General features: G+C 54.8%; 2 protein-coding genes across 3 annotated transcripts in view; one reads left to right on the plus strand and one right to left on the minus strand.

Annotated features, from left to right (window-relative positions):
- The first annotated feature begins 4,416 nt into the window (after positions 1-4,416).
- TMED1 (transmembrane p24 trafficking protein 1) lies at positions 4,417-7,608 on the plus strand. Of its 2 annotated transcripts, XM_024745716.1 has the most exons (5): positions 4,417-4,712; positions 5,409-5,506; positions 5,646-5,829; positions 6,581-6,846; positions 7,384-7,608. In XM_024745716.1, exons 1-4 carry the CDS (start codon positions 4,530-4,532, stop codon positions 6,797-6,799), a joined length of 684 nt encoding a protein of 227 aa, XP_024601484.1. In that variant the 5' UTR covers positions 4,417-4,529; the 3' UTR covers positions 6,800-6,846; positions 7,384-7,608. The 2 variants fall into 2 exon arrangements, with proteins under 2 accessions (XP_024601484.1, XP_024601483.1); XM_024745715.1 differs by having other exon boundaries at positions 6,581-7,607.
- A 585-nt stretch (positions 7,609-8,193) lies between these two features.
- The window catches only part of DNM2 (dynamin 2), a 99,984-nt gene continuing 86,194 nt past the window's right edge, over positions 8,194-21,983 (minus strand). Inside the window, exons 16-21 of the mRNA XM_024745713.1 lie at positions 19,514-19,623; positions 16,631-16,742; positions 15,923-16,087; positions 11,045-11,277; positions 9,703-9,957; positions 8,194-9,119 (exon numbers count right to left, since the gene is read on the minus strand). Coding sequence (XP_024601481.1) covers positions 9,050-9,119; positions 9,703-9,957; positions 11,045-11,277; positions 15,923-16,087; positions 16,631-16,742; positions 19,514-19,623 — 945 coding nt within the window. The 3' untranslated portion in view covers positions 8,194-9,049. The remainder of the gene's footprint in view (positions 9,120-9,702; positions 9,958-11,044; positions 11,278-15,922; positions 16,088-16,630; positions 16,743-19,513; positions 19,624-21,983) is intronic.

Consider the following 21,983-nt stretch of genomic DNA (forward strand, 5'->3'; position numbering starts at 1 on the left):
TGTAACCTGGAATTTTGAATTCAGAAATAGCCACACATACCTGTATTGGTCAGCTGACACACAGATTATGCCCTTAAGAGACAGGACTGAGGAGTCATGGGCAGGGTGAAGGGAAAGCAATGACGGGTGGTGACTCCCTGGGGTCAGGGAACTGTTAGCAGCCAGGCCTGAAGCTGCTGGGGAGAAAACAGTTCTGGAACTTGGAGAGAGCTGGAGTTACAAGCTTTGGTGGAAAGATGCAGACCAACAGGGTAGGAGATAGGGAATAGATACCTAGACCTTTCTTTCCTTCGGCCCTCAGATATCCTACCAGGGCTGAACCCAACTGGAAATAAGAGGAAAAGGAAGCCAAGTTGACCCAGTGTGTAGATATCAGCTCCCTGCCTCCCACTGCGAAGCAGTACAGGGAATGTTAGAGAACAGCTCTGGTGGGGCAAACAAACACAACTACTTCAAAATGTCCAAGTAGTGAGTCTGCCCAGCACATGGTCTTGTAATCTTTTGGTTTTAATTTCAGGGGATTCCTGACCTCCAGAAGCCAGCCTGCTAACTCCCCATGGTTATAAGAACCCCAGACTAAGATCCTAGGCCAACATTACAAACGGAAGAGGGACTCTGTATGATGTGGCCTCTGCCAAAGGCTCCCATCTCTTCTCTGGCTACTCCTCTCACCCACCCCACCCTCATCTCCCTTCTGCCTCTTGAAGTCTCTGACAGCCTTTGACCTCAGAGCTCTGTTCTTTTCTGCTTGCCTCTTCTCCCTTCTATTTCAAACCTGAGCTTCAATGCCACCTTCTTGGGGAAGCTCTCTGACTCCATCCAGGTGAAACGAACCATCCCCACCTACCCACCTAGCAGTTACTTCTCAGTGCCTCTGACTTCCTGAAATCATTTAGTGGAGGAGCACTGGGATGACAGCTCCATGAGGACATTGTCTGTTTTATTAACAGTGTCACTCAGTAAATTTTGTTGAATACTTGGGGAGAGGGATGGTTTTGTTTAATTGAGGGAAATAAGAATCACCCATTCACCCCAGACAACAGTGAAAATGGCAGAGCTGGTAGCTCCATGGGCCTCTACCTCCACCAAAACATCGACCAACTGAGCAAACGTGGTAAGAATTAACTTTATCCAAACTCTGGAAAACAGCTCAATGTTGATGCCAACCAAGGAAATGCTGAATCAAGAAGAGGCAACTTGATCATGGCAGGAAAGCTTTTTATGGTGTTTTCCCTGCCCTTCCTCATCTCCTTTCCCAGCACAGTGGAGGACTTGAAGACAGCAGCCTATGTCTTCAAGTGAAGTATAGGGCCCTGGTCCCCAGTTTCTAAGGGAGCAGAGCAGCCCTCGTTCTCACAGTATTGTGTGTGTCTGTTCTAAGATGTCTGGGGGTTACCTGAGGGACTGCCTCAAGGTGCTTGTCTGTTTAACTCAGAACACATTCTTGGAAAACACTGTAAGGCAAAGGGAGAACCCACAGTTCTCTGGGGTACAAGATTACAATTGACTTACCAAAAGCTGGGAGGAAAAGCTGGGGTGAGAGTTTCTTTGGGTAATTAAGGCATTCAAAAGCACCCATACACACTGGGTAACTTAGAAAGCAATGTGCACGCCCAGGGCAGGACAAATGCTCAGAAAAGACCTGAGAAGACCCTACTCTTTCATCTCCGGCTGAGTTCTAAGCTTGATGCAAACAGGAAGAGAAGACTAAGGCAGAGTTATAAACACCCAGGTGAAGTATGGATGTGCCCCAGCAGAGACTGGCAAAGAGTGGGAGAGGTTTTTCATTGTTTTTCTTTCTTCCTTTTCCATTCCATAATATATGAATCAACACCACCCCAATTTAAAAATGTACAAAAGACTTGAACAAACATTTTTCCAAAGAAGATATACAAGTAGCCAATGAGCACATGAAAGGATGCTCAGTATCATTAGGAAAATGCAAATCAAAACCACCATGAGCTTTCGCGAGTTCCCCGGTGGCCTAGTGGTTAGGATTCCGGGCTTTCCCTGTTGTTGCCAGGGTTCAATTCCTGGTCGGGGAACTGAGATCCCACAAGCTGTTTGGCACAGCCAAAAAACCCAAATCACTATGAGCTTTCAGAGACTGTGAAGCTGAGAAGATCCCAGGGCCGGGAGAAGGATGTCAGATATCACTGTCCTCCCAGCTCTAAGGCCCTCTCCCGATGCCCCTCAATAAAATGGCTTGATCCCCCAAAAAGAAACAAACAAACCACTATGAGATACCACTTCACATCCATTAGGAGGGACATACTAAAAATAAAATAGAAAATAACAAGCGTCGATGAGGATGTGGAAAAATTGGGACCCTCGTACATGGTTGGTGGGAATGTAAAACGGTGCAGCCACTGTGGGAAAGTTTGGCAGTTCCTCAAATAGTTAAGCACAGAATTACCATATGACCCAGCAATTTCACTCCTAGGAATACACCGTAAAGAACTGAAGGCAGATACTCAAAATACACACGTTCTTAGCAGCACTACTCACGACAGCCAAAAGGTGGAAACAACCCAAGTGTCCAACAGATACCCACACAATGGAATACTACTCAGCTATAAAAAGGAATTAAATACTGATATTATGATGAACATTAAAAACATGCTAAGTGAAAGAAGCCAGACACATCCCATTTATATGAAATACCCAGAATTGCTAATTCCATAGAGGAAGATTGGTTGCCAGAAGCTGGGGTGAAGGGGGAATGAGGAATAATTGCTTAATGGGTACAGGGTCTCCGTCCAGGCTGATGAAATGTTTTGGAAGTGGGTAGAAGTAGTGGCTGTACAACATTATGAACATACTAAATGCCACTCCACTGGGTTGTTCACTTAAAATTATTAATCTAATGCAATGTGAAATTCACCTCATTTAAAAAAAAGTTATCACTCATTCTCCACAACTACTTCAAAATGTCCAAGTAGTGAGTCTGAATGATAGACAAACTTGGAACGAAAAGGAGGACGAAGCGTGATCATACATAAACTTTGACATTACAAAGTGTTACTTCCCCAAGCTCTGCGAACGCCGAAAACAGTTGACAGCCACCAGCTGTATTCGAAGAGTAATGGCCACCATCTGCCAACCTCTCGCAGGACTATCTTGAAAGACTCAGAATTTCCATCTGAGCATTTTTCTTATGTTTAGATGGAATCACCAGAGTCCATTTCTCCAGCGACATCTTTGCTTATCTGCTTAGGTCGCCTCCAAATCCTCTAAGCCAGACTGAGGGAGAGGTTAATTGGCGGCATGCCCAAGGAAGGGCGATAAACCTGGAATATAACGGATAATATTTACTGAGGGCCTATGATACGCCATGCACTAAACAAGCATCTCACTTAAATCTTCACAACAGCCCAGTGAAGTAGGACTAGTATCACACACACACACCCGGCCTTTTCTTTAAATATTTATTTGGTTGCGCCAGGTCTTGGTTGCGCCAGGTCTTAGTTGCGGCAGGCGGGCTCCTTAGTTGCGGCACGCGAACTCTTAGTTGCAGCATGCACGTGGGATCTAGTTCCCTGACCAGGGATGGAACCCGGGCCCCCTGCACTGGGGGCGCCGAGTCTTAACCACTGAGCCACCAGGGAAGTCCCCATACCCCTTTTATGGATGTGAAAAGTGAGGCCCAGCAGAGTGATGCCTCAAGTAAAGCGTGAGGCGTGCTTTGAACTAGGCAACCTGCCTCCCAAACCCACAGTCTCTCCTCCGCTCTTCTCTTCTGACGCTAAGCACCTCGGCTGTTATTCTTCTTACCCTGGGCCACTTCAATCACTGTTTACCTTCTAGCCCTCGAGTTTGAGACCATTGGGGTGCAGGGCGGGGCCAAGCCGCCGTGCTAACTATATGCAAGAAATGCGGGGCGCTCACTATAGACCAGGCCTCATCTCAATTCTCATCACATCTAATTCACAAACGAGGAAACTGATAAAGTGACGGTTCTAAGGCGCCAAGGAATGAGTGGTTAGGCATCCGACCCGGGACCAAACTCACAGACCTGGCACAAGTTGCCCCCCACGTTAACGTAAAAGGGTCCCCGCCCACCCTAGCTGAGCCTTTTTAGACGAGCCCTACGGGTCGTGTGCAGGGCCATGCCCTGTCTCTATTTCCGATCCGCTACACCCAGGCTGGATCGCACAATCTTCGTCGCGCGCGGGGTACTCTGGGAAAACCGCAGGAAGGACCCGGCCACCTCCACTACAGTTGTCTTAACTTTTGCCTGAGAAGAATGTACCATCGTGTCTTATTTTTGTACTTTTGCCCCCCCACCAGCATTTGAGACTAGAAGTGGAGACTTTGCAAAGAAAACGTCTGTAGAAAGTCGAGTGTTTTCAGGCGCATCAGTCATTCATTCGGGCAGCTATGCTCTCAGGGGGTCCTTCACTCCTGGCTCCGCGGGCTTCGGACAACGGGCAGAAGCGGCTGCCAATGAGTCCCGCCGAGTAGCAGAGGGGGCAGGGCTAACTCTTTAAAGGAACCGCGACCTATTAGCAGACCAGCGGGTGACCCGGATGATGGCGGCCGGCGCGGCCTTAGCCTTGGCCCTGTGGCTACTATTGCCGCCAGTGGGGGTGGGAGGGGCAGGGCCCCCGCCGATCCAGGACGGCGAGTTCACGTTCCTACTGCCTGCGGGGCGGAAGCAATGTTTCTATCAGTCCGCGCCGGCCAATGCAAGCCTTGAGACTGAGTACCAGGTAGAGTGTCCCGGGCCGTAGAGCGAGCGGAGCCAGGGAGAGAGGGCGTGGCCATACAGAGCAAGCAATGCATGCATTGAAGAGGGAAGGAGGAGGAGCCCGTGCGTAGGAGCGCGGGGGCGGAGCCAGGGAGAACTAAGCGGAGGGGGCGGGGACAGCGCGTGGGAGCGGAAGGGATGGGAATAATGGAAGAAGGCGGGGCTAGAGTGGGGCAGCGGGGAGGCGAGGCCATCGGGAGAAAGAGGGAGCCCTTCAGAAGGCAGGACCCTCAAGGGTGGGCGTGGCCAAAAGGGTTTGGTCGATTGCGGGAATTGCCAGGCGAGACCAGAATGCTGTACAAGAAAGGGCGTGGCCAACCTGAGAATTTCTCGGGGGTTGGGCTAAGAGAAGAAGGCTGGGCTCCGTCATCTCATTTGGGGTGTGGCTAAGCCGGAACGTGGTCTCTAGGGGGGGCGTGACCAGATAAAAGAGCCGGTCCTGAGGCCATCAAATCAATGGGGGCGGAGCCAAGGCAAGGGGCGCGGCCAGAGGCACGGGAGAGGGGCGGGACTGGCTTGCAGGTGTAGGTGTCGGAGCTCAGGTAGGCCCCTGGTGGTGGTCGGTACGGGTCTGTGCGGGTCGGCCGAGCCCTGGCCTTCTCTGGCAGGAGCCCTTGGCCTGCCCCTAGCCCTCCACCCGCTCTTACCTGCCCCCCAGGTGATCGGAGGTGCTGGGCTGGACGTGGATTTCACTCTGGAGAGCCCTCAGGGAGTGCTGCTGGTCAGTGAGTCCCGCAAGGCAGACGGTGTGCACACGTGAGTTAAGTCCTGCTGGCTGCCCAGGTTCAGTTACAGCCCTGCCCCTCACCAGCGGCCTCGGGTTACCACCTTGCCTGCCTCGAAAAGTCTGGCTGGCCGGCCACTCAGGGTCATGTCTGTGTGTCTGTCTGCCCAGGGTGGAGCCCACGGAGGCCGGGGATTACAAGCTGTGCTTTGACAACTCCTTCAGCACCATCTCAGAGAAGCTGGTGTTCTTTGAACTCATCTTTGACAGCCTGCAGGATGATGAGGAGGTGGAGGGTTGGGCAGAGGCTGTGGAGCCCGAGGAGATGCTGGATGTCAAGATGGAGGACATCAAGGTGCGCCCAGGCCAAGCTGGGGCCACTCCTCCCAGATCTCTGGCATTGGACCCTACCCTCTCACCTTGACTGGGGTCCGCCTTGGCCTGACCCTGCCTTTCCTACATATTGGTGCCCCCAACCTAGTAACAGTATAACATTTCTAGGTGTAACCCTTGTTCTAAGGGCTTAAATAACTCATTAAATCTCCATAACCACCTTATATGTAGGGAGTGTGCTCTAATTATCCCCCATTTTACAGTTGGGGAAACTGATGCACAAGATGGCTAAGTAACTCTTCTAAGGCCACACAGCCAGCAACTGACAGAGCCAATATTTGAACCCAAGCAGTCTGGCTTCACCTACTGCTATTTATTAATCACTAATATGTTCTTTATACTTAATTAGGCATTCAGGAATTTCCCCAGCAGTCCAGTGGTTAGGACTCCAAGCTTCCATTGCCAGGGGCCGGGATTTGATCCCTGGTTGGGGAACCGAGGTCCCGCAAGCTATGCGGCACGGCCAAAAACAAAATTAGGCATTCAATTCTCAGGGCAACTCTGAGGTTTAATTCTGAGGAGGAAACTGAGGCCCAGAGAGGTTATTTACTTGCTTATGGTCACACAGCCATTGAGTGGCAGAGGGATTTAGACTCAGGCAGCCTGGCCACTGAGTCTGTGCTCTCAGCTGTCTTTCCCTCTCCCCCCAAACATGAACTCTCACCCCATTCTGCAGGACAAAACCTTGACCTGCTTCTCCCTCTGTGCCATAGGAGTCCATCGAGACCATGAGGATCCGGCTTGAGCGCAGCATCCAAATGCTGACTCTGCTGCGGGCCTTTGAGGCACGTGATCGCAACCTGCAAGAGGGCAACCTGGAGCGGGTCAACTTCTGGTCTGCTGTGAACGTGGCTGTGTTGCTGCTCGTGGCTGTGCTGCAAGTCTGCACGCTCAAGCGCTTCTTTCAAGACAAGCGGCCCGTGCCTACGTAGCCCACTGCCATGGAAGAACAGGCGAAAGGAAGAGCAGCAAGGCGCATGTGTGTGAGACTTGGTCGGTGGGGCGGGGGGTCCCTTCCCCAGCTTCGTTTTCTACGGGAGGGGCGGTTGTGCAGTTCGGGCCTGAGTTGTGGGTCCCCCTGCATCTCCTCCCTTCAGGGGCTGGGTAGGGAATACCAGCTGGCTTGCAGACATGGACGCTCCAGGAGGGGTGGCTTAGCACCCGGAAATTGTGCATGGGGGGGCACTGCAGCGTTTGAATGCAACCCTTGCATTTTCTGGCCCTGCCTCTGTCCCCTACTGTAAAACGTGCCTTAGCCAGAGTCTTCCAGCCTGCACCAGCCCTGCGTGGTACAGACGGGGCCCAGGAAGCAAACTCCCCCTTCCCTTCCCCACTGACCCTCCAAGCCAGGTCCCAGTAGGAAGGGGCTTGCTGCTGTGGGATGCCATGCCTTCCTTCTTCTCCTTGTGGCTTCACCTGAGGCCTGTGCCACTGCTGGGGGTGGCCTGCTCGTGCTAGGGGCCGGGAAGGAGATGTGGCCGCAGTGTTCTTGCGAGAACAGTCACTTTATTGACAGGAAGGGGCCCGGCCCCCCGGCCCAGCTGAGGGCAGGCTGCGTGTGAGGTCTGGTAACAGAACTCCAGGAGCGGGGCCTCCAAGACCACCCGCCCCTCCCGTTGTCCCTGCAGGGGCCCCAGACAGGGCTGAGGGGTGGCCTCAGCCAAAGCCCGCACAGGAGCCTCATGGAACAAAGGGCAGTCTGGCCTGGGCACCAGAGTCAATAAATTATGGTCAGAAAAACCACAGAGCCTGGTAATTGGGGCTCAGGGACACCAGCCGGGACAGACCTGCCCCCAAGGGGGCAGCCAGGCAGGCGGGAGGGGTCTCCCACGAAGCTCAGAAGAAAGGTCGGGCAGGAGCCGATGGAGGTGGTCGCCTGGGCACAAGAGAAAAATCAGAAAAAGCAAAGCTTAACTGTGTCCCCGGCTGGGCTGGAAGGCCTGTGCCCCGAAGAGGGCGAAGGGGACCTCTGGGGAAAGTCCTCAGGAGACTGCGGGTGGGGAGGGGGCCTGACTGCGGCACAGTCTGGGGCGCAGGGCCAGGAGGCCCTCTCCCCTCAGTAATCGCAATGCCTGCCGCAGGCCCCCGTCCTGGCCTCTGTAACCAGTGCCGTCTGGGGTGCAGGTGGGGGGACAGCCAGGCCTGTGTGTGTGGCTGTGTGAATGTCTGCTCCTACTCCTGAAGTGTTAAGGAAAGTAAAAGCTCTCCCCTCCAGAAGTGAACCCTCTCCCCAAGAGCACTGCCGTTTGGGGAGCAGGGGGAAGGGGGAAGGCCAGCAGCCCCCGTCCTCAGCCTGAAGGTCAACACAAAAGGCCCACACAGCAGCCACCAGAAGCGTCTTCCCTTTATTTTAGTTTATTAATAGGATACAGAGTGCAGGCACTTACAGTGGTCAAACCGAGCGAGCGAGAAGGTCTGCTCACAGAGTGGCCACCTGGGCCCGACCCGTGGGGGAGGCCTGAGTGGGAGCCCAGAGGCCCCCGAAGCTTCCCCACCCACTCAGCCCTGAGCCCAGGCTGCCCCGGGGACCCAGGAGGAGGAGATGGCCCAGGGAGGAGAGAGCGAGGTTGGCCGGGCCGAGTGTTCCGGACCTGGGAAAGGCACCTCCGGCAGCCGAGGCTGGGCCGTGCAGTTAATACGGCCAAGGAAGGAATATGTACAACTTGGGCGGGCGGGTAGCGCTGGGCCCACTGGGCCTGGCTCGCCGCTGGGAGCTCCCACTGCTGAGAAGCAGACACACTCCTTGTGCCCCAGCAAGGACTGGGGGTATGGACACCCTCGGTGCTGTTTCTAGAAAGCCTGGCCTACTCAGGCTTTCCTGGCCAGAGAAGCCCCTGGGTGAGCACCACCACCCCAGCCTGGACCCCTCATTCAAGATGGCACTCAGGACGCAGCTGCCTCCTCTGCTACCTGAGACCCCATCCCCCAAAGTGCAACACCCCGGCTCCCCTCATCCTGGGGCTCCAGGGCCCCTCCATTCAGTGCTGTGTCCAGCTGGGGATGGGGGCCAGGCCAGCCCCTGACTGGGGCCGGGGTTAGGGAAGAGTCAGGGGCTGCCTGCAGAGAGCCTGGTCCCCCGTGGGGACTGGAAGGCCAGGGGTGGCGGTGGATGGGCCCGGACCACCGAAGCTCCTGCACCGAGGGTCCTGCTCGAGGACCCCCGAGAACATGCTGCCCGCAGCCTAGTCGAGCAGGGATGGCTCGGCTGGGCGGATAATGGTAGGCCGGCTGGGTGCAGCAGGGGGTCTTCTGCTGCAAAGAGAATAGAGATAGATGGGGAAGGGAAGAGGGCAGTGAGGCCGGAAGCAGGGCAAGGAGGAGGACCCAGGCCCCACCACCGCTGCCCCAGGCTGCTGCCCGAAGCCGGCTGCTCCTCTAAAGGCTGCTCGGGTGCTGGAAAGGAGTGTGCCAAGCCTGGACATCAGTACCCCCGCCATTACTCCCTTGCTCTGTGACCCTGGGCAAGTCCCCTGCCCGCCCTGGACCTCAGGTTACTCACAGGAGAAGTGGGGAGGAAAGACCCTGGCCTGCAGGGTGGGGAGAGGCAGGGCTGGGGCGGGCAGTGACTGATGTGCGTATCCTCAGAAAGGGGACAGGTGAAAACCGGAAGGGGCCCCGTGGGAGGGGACCCAAGCTATGTGGTGGGCCCATTTGCTCACAAAGAGGACAGGCCTGAGAGCCTGGGAGTCACCCTGACTCCACCACTCCGTGAATTTGGCCTCTCTGAGCCTCAGTTTCCCCACTGGCCCAATGGGGATGCCAGTGACTCCTCCACTCCCTGCAGGGCACAGGCTGGTGGCTCTAGGTGGCAGGCAGTGAGGGGGTCCAGCCTTACCTGGGCACTCCGGGGGGGATGCCGGGTGGAATCCGAGCTGGCCGAGATGGGATCTGAGGCGGGGCTGAGAAGGGGTCATTGTTGGCAAACACGCTGGGGTGGGGTCCGGGCCGGGATGGGATGGGGGGCGCTGAGAAGGAGGCTGCTGCCCCCACCGGCACAGGAATCAGGGGGGGGCCCGGGGTGGGGCCCCTCACTGCTGGAGGCCGGCCTGGGGGGTGCATGCTGGACACAGGCCGGCGCTGCAGAGTGGGGCTGTGGAGGAAGGAGAGGGTGTGAGCTGAAGATGGGGGGTGGCAGCACTGGCCGCATCCGTGTGGCTGTGGAAGCCCGAGGCGGGGCGTGGGGTGCTGGCCACGGTGGCTTCCTCTGTAACATGGGCTGGCACCAGCTACCACCCAGCCAGATGCAGGTGACTGCCCGGTCCTGGGCGTGGGGCAGCGCAGATACACTGTGCCCCTCCGTCCAGCCCCAAGACCTGAGCCAGGGCGCAGCACCTGTCCTCAGCTGCGAAGGGCTCCTGCTTCCCTCTGGCCTCGTTCCCGTGGGCATTCCCCTCTCACTGGCCCCACTCGGGCCTCTCCCGCTCCTCCAATCCCCCCTCTATAGCCAAAGATCCTTTCAGAGCCCAGCCCTGCCCTTCAAATCAGGTCCAAATGCCTCCAGAGGCTGCAGGACCCAAAGGCCTCTGTCCCAGGTGCCCCCCCCCCGCCCCGCCCAAGGCTCCCCTCTGGGGCCAAGCACTGGATGCCCCTCAGGCTGGTTGCTGTGCCCTCTCCCCGAGGAACTCCAAGGCTCCCCAAGGGCTCAGTAGGGCTGGCACCTTCTGAGATTTCCCTGACCAATCCTCTCTCCTCCCACTATCTGTCCTGTCACTGGTTAGATGTCCCTGCCTGATGCTCTGACTCGCCCATGCCAGGGCCTTATTTCCATCTCAGCTCCAGGGTGGACAGGTTGGGGGATGCTGGTTACACCCTCCACGTGTCCCTCCAGTTCCCCCCCGCCCGCCATTCTCAGCTATGCTCTATGCCCCAGGAGGCTCACCCCTATGGCCGGGGTTGCCCAGGCCCCTTGCCCCCTCTTGGCTTCTGTTTGGGGCTTAACCAATGGAAGGCACCAGGAGACAGGCGGGCCTTTAACCCTCTGTCTCCAGTCCCTTCAGGCCTAGGCGGGGAGGCAGTCCCACACTGTGTCTAGCCCTGGGTGCTGAGCCATCTGTGGTCGGGGCCCCTGCACCCCGCCCACCCATGGGTTGTGCCCTGATGGACACATGGGGGCGTGGCAGGGGGGTGGAGCTGGGATCCCGCAGGCAGCAGCCTGCAGGCGACCAGGCCTCGCAGACCTGTGGCTGCTGGTGCTCTGGAGCCAGGTGTCATCAACGGGCGGGGGCACGGGTGTGGACACTGTGCTGGTGCTGATGTCCCCGATGATGCTGAGCGCCTCCTTGAGCGCGTGGTACATGCGCAGCATGTCGTCCCGCCGCTGGGCCTGGTCCGCCGACTCCTCCATGAGGCTGCTCTGGTCTGCCGATGAGTACAGGTAGGCCAGCAGCTCATGGTGGATGAAGGCCTTCGTCTGAGGGCAAGGGTTGGAGAGGTCAGGGCTTTCCACCACACCAGCCAAGAGCTCAGCCAGCCTTGTGAAAGGCCAGAAGAGCACCCAGCATGCTGGGCGGGGCTGCGTCTTTCACCTGACTGCAGAACGTGGGAGATACTTACAAGTAGGTGAGCTCTACACTCAGTTGTCTCCCGAGTCCCTCAGGGGTGCTTGCAAGTGTTCTTCCAACCCATTTCATCAGATTCTTGTGAAACTTATTCCTAGAATCTTATCTTTTTTCTTTTTTTCCTTCCACATGGCTTGCGGGATCTTGGTCCCCGGACCAGGTATTGAACCCGGGTCCTTGGCAGTGAAAACGTGGAGTCCTAACCACTAGAATGCCAGGGAATTCCTGAATCTTATCTCTTTTATTGCTATCTTTTCTTCCATTATATCTTTTTTTTTTTGGCTGCATTGGGTCTTCGTCACTGTGCGTGGGCTTTTCCCTAGTTGTGGCGAGCAGGGGCTACGCTTTGTTGAGGTGCGCAGGCTTCTCATTGCGGTGGCTTCTCTAATGGAGCACGGGCTCTAGTAGTTGTGGCTCGTGGGCTCTAGAGATCAGGCTCAGATGTTGTGACGCACGGGCTTAGTTGCTCCAGAGCATGTGGGATCTTCCCGGACCAAGGCTCGAACCAACGTCCCCTGCATTGGCAGGTGGATTCTTATCCACTGAACCACCAAGGAAATCCCTCAGTTACTTTTCTTGGGATTTCTATGTATACATGTTCATGTTTACATACAAACAGTTTTTCTATTCTTTTTGACGTTCACAGCTTTAAATTATTTTTCTTGGGACTTCCCTGGTGGTGCAGTGGTTAAGAATCCGCCTGCCAATGCAGGGGACATGGGTTTGATCCCTGGTCCGGGAAGATCCCACATGCCGCAGAGCAACTGGGCTCCTGCACCACAACTACTGAGCCTGCGCTCTAGAGTCTGCGAGCCACAACTATTGAGACCGCGTGCCACAACTAATGAAGCCCACAGGCCTAGAGCCCGTGCTCTGCAATGAGAAGCCTGTGCACCGCAACCAAGACCCAACACAGCCATAAATAAATAAATAAATAAATAAATAATTTTTCTTGTCTAACTTCATTGCCTAGTCACCCTATAAGAAGATTAAATAAAAGTGGAAATAGCCAACTTGTTCTTGATTTTTGAGGGGACGCTTCCAGAGCTTCCCCATTAAGGGCAAGAGTGGTTTTGAGACTGAAATATCAATTCAATGGATGTATGAGATCTCAGAAGAGAAGTCTCCTTCTACAAGTGTCCTTTTAAGAATGGATGTCGGGGACTTCCCTGGTGGCGCAGTGGTTAAGAATCTGCCTGCCAATGCAGGGGACGTTGGTTCGAGCCTTGGCCCGGGAAGATCCCACATGCTCTGGAGCAACTAAGCCTGTGTGCCACGACTACTGAGCCTGCGTTCTAGAGCCTGCGAGCCACAACTACTGAAGCCCACGTGCCTGGAGCCTGTGCTCCGCAACAAGAGAAGCCACCGCAATGAGAAGCATGTGCACCGCAACGAAGAGCAGCCCCCACTCGCTGCAACTAGAGAAAGCCCGCGTGCAGCAACAAAGACCCAATGCAGCCAAAAATAAATAAATTAAATTAATTAATTTAAAAAAATGGATGTTGATCGCTAATTATAAGAGAAGTGCAAATTAAGACTACAATGAAGTATACCTCACACCAGTCAGAATGGCCATCATCAAAACGTCTACAAATAATAAATGCTAGAGAGAGTGTGGAGAAAAAGAACCCTTCTACACGGTGGGTGGGAATGTAAATTTGTGCAGCCACTATGGAAAACAGTATGGAAGTTCCTTAAAAAACTAAAAATGGAATTACCATATGACCCAGCAATCCCACTCCTGGGCATATGCCCAGACAAAACTATAACTGGAAAAGATACATGCACCCCTATGTTCACAGCAGCACTATTTACAATAGCCAAGACATGGAAGGAACCCAAGTGCCCATCGAGAGATGAATGGATAAAGAAGATGTACATATATACAATGGAATACTACTCGGCCATAAAGAAGAATGGATATGATATCACTTATATGTGGAATCTAAAATATGATACTGGGCTTCCCTGGTGGCGCAGTGGTTGAGAGTCCTCCTGCCGATGCAGGGGACACGGGTTCGTGCCCCATTCCGGGAAGATCCCACATGCCGCGGAGCAGCTGGGCCCGTGAGCCATGGCCTCTGAGCCTGCGCGTCCGGAGCCTATGCTCCGCAGCGGGAGAGGCCACAACAGTGAGAGGCCCGCATACCACAAAAAGAACGAAGAAACAAACAACAATAAAATGTGATACAAGTGATGGAAGTTCCTTAAAAAACTAAAAATGGAATTACCATATGACCCAGCAATCCCACTCCTGGGCATATGCCCAGACAAAACTATAACTGGAAAAGATACATGCACCCCTATGTTCACAGCAGCACTATTTACAATAGCCAAGACATGGAAGGAACCCAAGTGCCCATCGAGAGATGAATGGATAAAGAAGATGTACATATATACAATGGAATACTACTCGGCCATAAAGAAGAATGGATATGATATCACTTATATGTGGAATCTAAAATATGATACTGGGCTTCCCTGGTGGCGCAGTGGTTGAGAGTCCTCCTGCCGATGCAGGGGACACGGGTTCGTGCCCCATTCCGGGAAGATCCCACATGCCGCGGAGCAGCTGGGCCCGTGAGCCATGGCCTCTGAGCCTGCGCGTCCGGAGCCTATGCTCCGCAGCGGGAGAGGCCACAACAGTGAGAGGCCCGCATACCACAAAAAGAACGAAGAAACAAACAACAATAAAATGTGATACAAGTGAATTCATTTATAAGACAGAAACAGACTCATAGACACAGAAAACAAACTTACGGTTACCAAAGGGGAAAGGGTGGAGGGATGGATAAATTAGGAGTTTGGGATTAGCAGACACAAACTACTATATAGAAAATAAACAACAATGTTCTACTGTATACTGCAGGGAACTATATTAAATATCCTATAATAAACTATAATGGAAAAGAACATGAAAAAAATACATATATGGATGGATGAATTTTCTCGAACTTTCAACACGTACAAAGATGACGGTGCTGGATAGTTTTTCATTTGCGAACCACGTAAATGCACTAGCTAGTCAAACATTTAAATTCTGAAAAATGAGTAAAAGGGAAAATAAAATATAACCTAAAGATACAGTGAAAACTCCTTTGTCCACTCTGGCCTCCTTAGGCCCCCTGAGTTCTCCCTCTAGGGAGCAACTGGTCACTAGGTCCTTGTACAAACTTCCAGATTTCTAGGCATATTATAGACAGACAAATAGATAATTTCCCTTCCGTTTTTACACAAATGGAGCCTTTCTGATCATTCTGTTATGCTCTATACCTTTTCTGTTTTAATAAAGTTATTACAGACCTGGAGATGGTTCTCATCCTTTTGTTTTTTGGTATTTTTTGCAATAGATTGGATATTTATTTAATGGATTCTAAGAAATGGATAGATTTCTTATCTTTGGCCACTATAAAACACGCTGAAAAGAATAACCATGTACGTGCTCAATTTGCATGTTGGCAAACATCACTGTGGGAGAAATCCCTGCAAGGAGAACTGCTGGGTCAAAGCATACATGAATTTAAGAGTTCATAGCTGCAGCAAATGCCATCTATACGTGAACAAGGTACTAGGACACCCATGAAACTTAACACTGACCACCACTGAAGAAGAGACTGGGAAGAACGGAGTGAAAGGGAAGGGATATGGGATTTTTGCTTTAGACTCTGTCATATTTAGAGGTTTTATAGTCACAACATAAACTGTACCCGGGTTACATAGCTTTCTGAGTGCCTAGTGCTGAGCCCAAGGCCTGAACCCTCCCAGCAGCCTGGAGCAGGAGACATCAGTACAGCTGCATTTCACCGAAGAGAAGCCTGATACCCTGAGAGGTTCAGGAGCCCCGGAGGTAGCAGGTAACGCCCTGGGGTGACGGGCTGCAGGCCACAGTTGGGGACAGACTCAGCCTGGGTTTGAATCCCACCCCTCACTCTTCTGAGTGACTTGGGTCAGGCTTCTTGACCTCTCTGGGCCTCTGTTTTCCTGTCTATAAAATGGGAATGATAGCAGGCCCTCTCCCAGGGTTACTGTAAGGCTGGAAAACTTTAGAGAAAATGCATAGGAGTGGTGGTAGCTTCAATGACCCGATTAAACAGGGGTGTGTGTCTGTACCTTCTCATTTCCCAAGAGAGGCTGAGGATCCTGACTGTGATGTTTAAAAGGTGGTGAGACTCACTCTCATTTCTTTTTTTTCTTTTTTTTTTTTTGTGGTATGTGGGCCTCTCACTTTTGTGGCCTCTCCCGTTGCAGACCACAGGCTCCGGACACGCAGGCTCAGCGGCCACGGCTCACGGGCCCAGCCGCTCCGCGGCATGTGGGATCTTCCCGGACCGGGGCACGAACCCGTGTCGCCTGCATCGGCAGGCGGACTCTCAACCACTGTGCCACCAGGGAAGCCCTCACTCTCATTTCTGATTTTATACAGACTGTGTTCAGCCCAGATCTGGTTGTGGCTGCCCCGTCTTGGGGGAAGGGGGACCCGGAGGGGCAGGCACTCACATTGTTGATCATGAGGTGCATGATGGTCTTTGGCATGAGGTCACGGATGGACTTGTTGATGATGGCCACATAGGAGTCCACCAGGTTGCGAATGGTCTCCACCTGCCGCTCCAGCTGCGGGTCCATGGAGAAGGTGTTCTCCTGGGCTCCGTCCTCATTTTCGGCCTGCAAGCGGGGAGGGGAGGCCATGAGGGGTGACTGCAGCCTGAGTCCAGCGTGGGGAGCCCCCCTCCTCTGGGGATTGCTTGCCCTACCCCACCCGCAGCTGACCCTCTGGGCTGGCCCCTCATGGCCGTGTTGGCACCACGTGGCCCTGCCTGCCCCTGGGCTGAGCTGCCCGGACCTGGGGGTGACCACAGTCCAAGATGGGCTAGTGCCTCTCACCTGGGGATTGGAACATGTTAATTTGGGGGCCACGTTCACTCCGCCTCAAGGACAGGAAAAAAGGAGAGAGAACAAAGCAGACAGGATCCTGGTCCACGTGTGTCCCTGTCCTTGACTTTAGCTGGAGAACCTTCTGGGCACCGATGACAGAACCCTCTCTAGCCCTTTCTGCTTTGTCTGCTCAAGAGGGTATGGGCTACATGCCCTCAGAGAGTGCTGGCAAACACAGCCTGAAATGACCCATCCCGTGAGATGCTGGCCGCCCTTCTCCCAGGTGGGGTCAGCTCAGCCCAAGGTGTGCCGGCCGGGCAGAGCGCTCCTCACCTGGTCCTTCTCAGGGTAGACCCCGGCTCGGAGGAATGAGGCCTTCCAGCTGTCCACGTCCTCCTGGGAGTCACAGGCCAGCTCAATCTGCCGCAGGTCCTTGTAGACGTTCCTGCGGTGAGAGGGAGGGAGGGAAAGGCGCATGCTTGACCCCGCCCGTGGGCCCGGTGGGTGCAGTGAGCTGGAGCTCAGGCCCTGGGGTTGGCCTGACTGATCAGGATTCACCCCTGACCAGGGGCACTCACGACCAGAGGCCCCAGGATGGCAGCAGCCCCTGCACCCCATTGGGCTGATGGAGGTACCGTGAATTCGTGCCTGTAACACCCAAAACCGAGCCGAGAGCAGGGCGTGTGCTCAGCACGAGTCTGCACCTAGCGGCATCTGCAGTGTTTTGTTTGTGGGCTCAGCTACTCCTCTCCTTCCCCTGGGAACTGCCCATCCCCTCCTTTATGCTCTCCTGGGGGAGCCAAAGGCTGCCAACGACCCCTCCAGAAGTGGGCAGTGACCCACGACACCCTCCCCCAGTTGGGGAGCTCCCATCAAGGTGTTTGCTAGAGAAGTTACAGCCGCATCATCCAAAAGAACGTTCTGGCCTGACGCAGCAGCCACGAGCCACAGGTGGCTTCTTTCTGAGCATCAGGAATGGCGCCAGCGTGGCTGAGAAAGTGAATGTAAATTTTTATTTTATTTCCATCAATTTACATTTAAATAGTCACATGTGGAAATCCAAAAAAGAGAGAATATATGTATACGTACAGCTGGTTCACTCTGCTGTACAGCAGAAACTAATACAACATTGTAAAACAACTAAACTCCAATAAAAATTTATAAAAATAAATAAACAGTCACATGTGGCCAGTGGCTGCTGCCTTGGACAGTAAAGGTCCAGCATGTGCCCCGATTCCTGGGAGGGAGGTGGAACTGGCCAGGGCAGGACTGAAACTCCCAGCAAAGGCTTGTGAACTGCTGGGCAAATGTGGGTCTGTGAGCGGAAGGTGCAGAGCCAAAAGGCTGGGGGAACAACGGACAGACACTAACCAGTGTTTATGGGCAGTGTTCTCTATATATAGGCCAGGATCCATGCTACACGCATGCCATCCTGTCCCACAAGGCAGGTGTGACTGAGACGGCCAAGCTGTCCCAAAGTCTTCGAGTGAGATCTGGGTCTGAGGTTAGGCACGGATGGCCTCACAACAGTGCTCAGGCCAACCAACAGTCAGTGAGTGGCTGCCCTGAGACTTCTGGAAGGAGCTGAGAGCAGGGAAAGGGAGCATGTCTTTGTTGCTCCTCCTCCTTCCTGCTGCCTGGAACATCATCATGATGGCTGGAGTTTGAGCAGCCATCTTGGACAAAGAGGAGGAGAGCTGAGAAATAAGAAGGAGGGCCTGGGCCTGGATGCCTGTGGGGTTGTCCAACCTGCCCCAGATGGTAAAGTCTGGACTTGATTTACATAAAAAACCCCCAACTTCTATCTTGTTTCTGCTACTATCATTCTGGGTTTCCCAAACTCACCACTAAATGATACATTAGGTATATCTTCACCCCCCCACACACACCGCCCGCTGCACAGGGGATCACAGGGCCAGGGAGGTGGGATGGCTGTCTGGCGTTACACAGCCAGGAAGAGCTTCCCAGCAGGCCTGTCCCATCGCAGAACCCAGGTTCTCCCACACACCCTAGGGTTTCTTAGGCAGGGGAGGTGGGGGATAGGGAGAGATGAGCCTAAAAGGGTTATAAAGGATTTTGGAGCCAGCTGATGGTCAAAGTGGGTCTCAAGAGTTTTAGGCCAGCCCAGAACAAAGCAGGATAGAACGATTCTTGCACAAAACAGGTGGCTCAGCTGGATTTGGTGCGTGTGGATGGGCAGTGGGGAAGGTGGTCCTGGGGCCAGGAGGGAGGATGTCAGTGCCTACTGGCCCGTCATGAAGAACCACCAGGCCCTGGCTGACAGCTGACCCCTGACTTGGGGGTTCCCTAGATGAGGGTGTGAGTCTGGGCAGGGGCCCTCCTGGGTCCATGTTCAGCCCTTCCTCCTGCTCTCAGACCTCCTGCCAACTGGGTCTCTTCCTGAGCTGAGAGAAGTATCTTTGCTTTTGCTAAAATCTCCCACCAACGTCCCTTGGCATGGGTTTACTGAGAGCCTCCTGGGCCCTTCTCTTCTCTGTTATACTGGCCCAGGGAATCTCATCCCATTTAGACTTGAAACACCTCCACACAACGACAACTCCCCAAATTCACGTTCCTGCCCGGAGCGCACTCCTGAACACCAGTCTCTCATACTTACCCAGCTGGCTCCCCTGTGTCCCACGTGGTGTCTCACAGGCCCCTCTCCCTCAGCATCACCCCAACCCAGCCTCCGACTGGCCCCAAGCCTACTCTGCCTCTGCCTTCCCCATGTCGGCCAATGGCAGCTCAGTCCCTGAGCAACACCTTTCTTGCTCTCATACCCACACCCACCAGGAGTTCAGTCGCTCTACTGGAATCCACCCCTTCCTCCTCTATGTCCTCAACCCCACTTGGGTCCAGCCCCACCATCTCCCACCTGGGCCAGTGCAGGCATCTCCTCCCTGGTCTCCCACGCTCGCCTCCTCAGCCTGTTCCCCTCCTGGCCACCAGGGGGCGCCGGTGAGCACCAGAGCCAGGTCCATCCCTCCTCTGCTCAGAACCCTCCACGGCTCTTGCATCGTTTCAGCCTCCCCACCCCGCTGACCACCCCACAGAAGCACTTTTCTGTTTCTTGACTGACACCCTTTCTGGAATGTGAGAACCCAGGGTAGGGACTGTTCACAGCAAGTACTCGGTGGACACTGAAGAATGACTGAACGAGGGCCATTGGTCTCCCTGGGACCTTGGGGGATGGGGGTCGGGGTTGGGGGCACTCACCTCTGCTCCGTGTTGAAGATGGCGAAGACGTGCTTGTTGGACATGAAGCCCTTCTCCACGTCGCGGATTTTGAGGTTGTCCAGAGGCAGCATGTACTTCTTCTCTTTCTCCTGAGGGTGAAAGGGGAGGGGTCACCCTGGGCTGTTTAACTGAGGCCCTGAGGCTGCCCTCGGCTGGACTCTACCGGGAGGACCACCGCCAACACCTGACGCCTCCCATGCTGCTTTTCCTCGGGTGAACTAGTCTGGCACCGCCCTCCCCCTCGCTTACCTGCCCCAGCCACGCTAGCCTCTGTGACTCTCTGAACATCCCAAGTGGGCTCCTACCCCAGGGCCTTTGCACCTAGCATGCCCCCCCCCCCCCCCCCCCGCCAACACTGGCCTGGTGCCCTCCTTGCCTCTTTTGTACGGAGGGACCCTCCAGGAGACGCCTGCCCTGACCCCGCCCCAAACTCTCCCCCTACTTTTCCCCTCGGCACTTCCCCTCACGTAACACAACACACCACGCATCTCTTTTTTTTTTTTTTTTTTTTTTTTTTTTTTTTTTGCCTGTGCTGCGTGGCTTACGGGGTCTTAGTTCCCTGACCAGGGATCAAACCCACGTCCTCGGCAGCGAGAGCACGGAGTCCCAACCACTGGACCAGGGAAGTCTCCCCCGCCACCCCGCATTTCTTTTCTTGCTTATTAACCTAGGGTCACCTAGACCGACTCATTGGGTCCTCGGGGGGTGGAGACTCCTGTCTGTTTGGTTTACTGCTGACACACAGTGGATGCTCAAAAGTGGCCGACTCTGACTCTACCCAGATTCCAACCACTGAGTGAATGAAACCATTAACATGACTACTTCTTCACGACGAGCCTGCAAGTGAGTTACCAATATGATCCCATTTTCGAGAGAAAGAGACAGACAGACAGACAGACAGAGGCACAGAGGGGCAGGCAGTGGGGGTGGGGGAGGGAGCTGGAAAGTGAGGCCCCCGTGAGCTGATGCCTGAGTCCCAAAGCCGGGGTGGCCCTGTTCAGAGAGTGCCAACCGAGTGCTGGGCATGGCAGTCCTGACGGCTGCTGGGGCCGTCCTGCTGGTCAAGGGCACGGGCCTGGTGAGTCTCCGAGCTGGGAGTCCCACTCCGCAGCCCACCTCCTGTTAGCTAAGCATCTACGATACGCCTAGGCCCGTGCAGATGCATTGCTATTAACCTTTACTGGGGGCGGGGGGAGGAGGTGGCAGTGCATTCACTGGGTTTTCTACACCAGGAAACCAAAGCACAGCATCAGGGTACCCCCCCGCCCCGCCCCTCCCCGACTCCCACTCGACCCACAGCAGCTCTCAAGGACTGATGGGAAATGCTGCTTATCCAGCAGCTCATAGAGCCCTCTCACACATCCCTGCCAGGGAAGCATCGCGCTCAGAGAGGGAAGCGGGCCGCACTGGGCCACGCAGCGGGTGGAGTGGGCCACGGTGGGACTTCAGAAGCCAGGTTCTCCCCACTGCCCTCCTGGGCATCTTTGGAGAAGAGAGACCTGCCCCCCTCACACAGCAGCTCACTTCTTTTCGTCCATCCTACCCCTGACCTCCGGAAGGCCTCAGAACAAAACCCAACGTGGCGGTTCCTCCCCAAATCAAGAGCAGCCACAGTGGTGGCGGGGAAGGGGCCCAGGGGCCCTCCCAGAGGGTGGAGGGCCACTTGGAGTTTCAGGACTACTCAACGGGAGGCAGGAGCGAGTGGCAGGCTCGGTGCATGGGCTCAGTCCTGACTGAGGCGTTAGAAGCTCAGCTGGGCCTGGCCCCTCCCCAGCCTTCTGCCCTTGGGCAAGTCACTGCCCCTGTCTGCCTCAGTTTCCTCAGCTGTCAAAGATGGGTAGGAGTCTCGTCCTCCTGGTGCAAGGTGAGGACGGACACTGTGAAAGTCCCGAGCACATGCCCACCCCAGAGCTGGTGCTTGCGAGGCGCCAGGGGTTTTCTTTTGTCTGTCTGTCTGTCACTCTTATGCTCCAGGGTCAGTCAGTCCACCGGGTTCTGGGCAAGGAAAGGAGCCAAGGAAGTGGGAACCCCATTCATGCTGGGAGCCAGGGCAGGGGAGGAGGGTACAGGCAGGCCAGGGAATGCGGAGCCCGGGGCCCTCCAACCTCTCAGGGAAGAATTTGGGCGGGGGGCTTTAGAAAGGGCCAGGGCAGGAGTTCCCGGCCTGGAAGTTTGTGAAGAGCCTCTGCTGCCCCCACCCTATCATGTCATGAGGCAGGAAGCTTCCAGTTGGCCGGCTAAGGCCAAGTAACTGAGTCACAGTCCTTTTGGGCCCCGAGTGAGACACCACATCTGGAAGTGTTTATAGCGTGATTCCGCCCAGAGCACAGAGGCTGGCTGCCTTCCTGATGCTGCCCGCACGCACACATACACACTCTCTCTCTCTACACACACACACACACACACGACACAAACACACACCACACAGACACGGAGGCGTGCATGTACC

Source organism: Neophocaena asiaeorientalis, unplaced genomic scaffold (genome assembly GCF_003031525.2).
Source record: "Neophocaena asiaeorientalis asiaeorientalis breed wild unplaced genomic scaffold, Neophocaena_asiaeorientalis_V1.1 scaffold357, whole genome shotgun sequence".
Lineage (NCBI taxonomy): Eukaryota > Metazoa > Chordata > Mammalia > Artiodactyla > Phocoenidae > Neophocaena > Neophocaena asiaeorientalis.

Coding starts and splice junctions, on each gene's coding strand:
- TMED1 (XM_024745716.1), top strand. CDS start 4,530: ATGATGGCGGCCGGCGCGGCCTTAGCCTTGGCCCTGTGGCTACTATTG. Junction 4,713..5,408: donor GCCTTGAGACTGAGTACCAG/GTAGAGTGTCCC, acceptor CCTGCCCCCCAG/GTGATCGGAGGTGCTGGGCT. Junction 5,507..5,645: donor AAGGCAGACGGTGTGCACAC/GTGAGTTAAGTC, acceptor CTGTCTGCCCAG/GGTGGAGCCCACGGAGGCCG.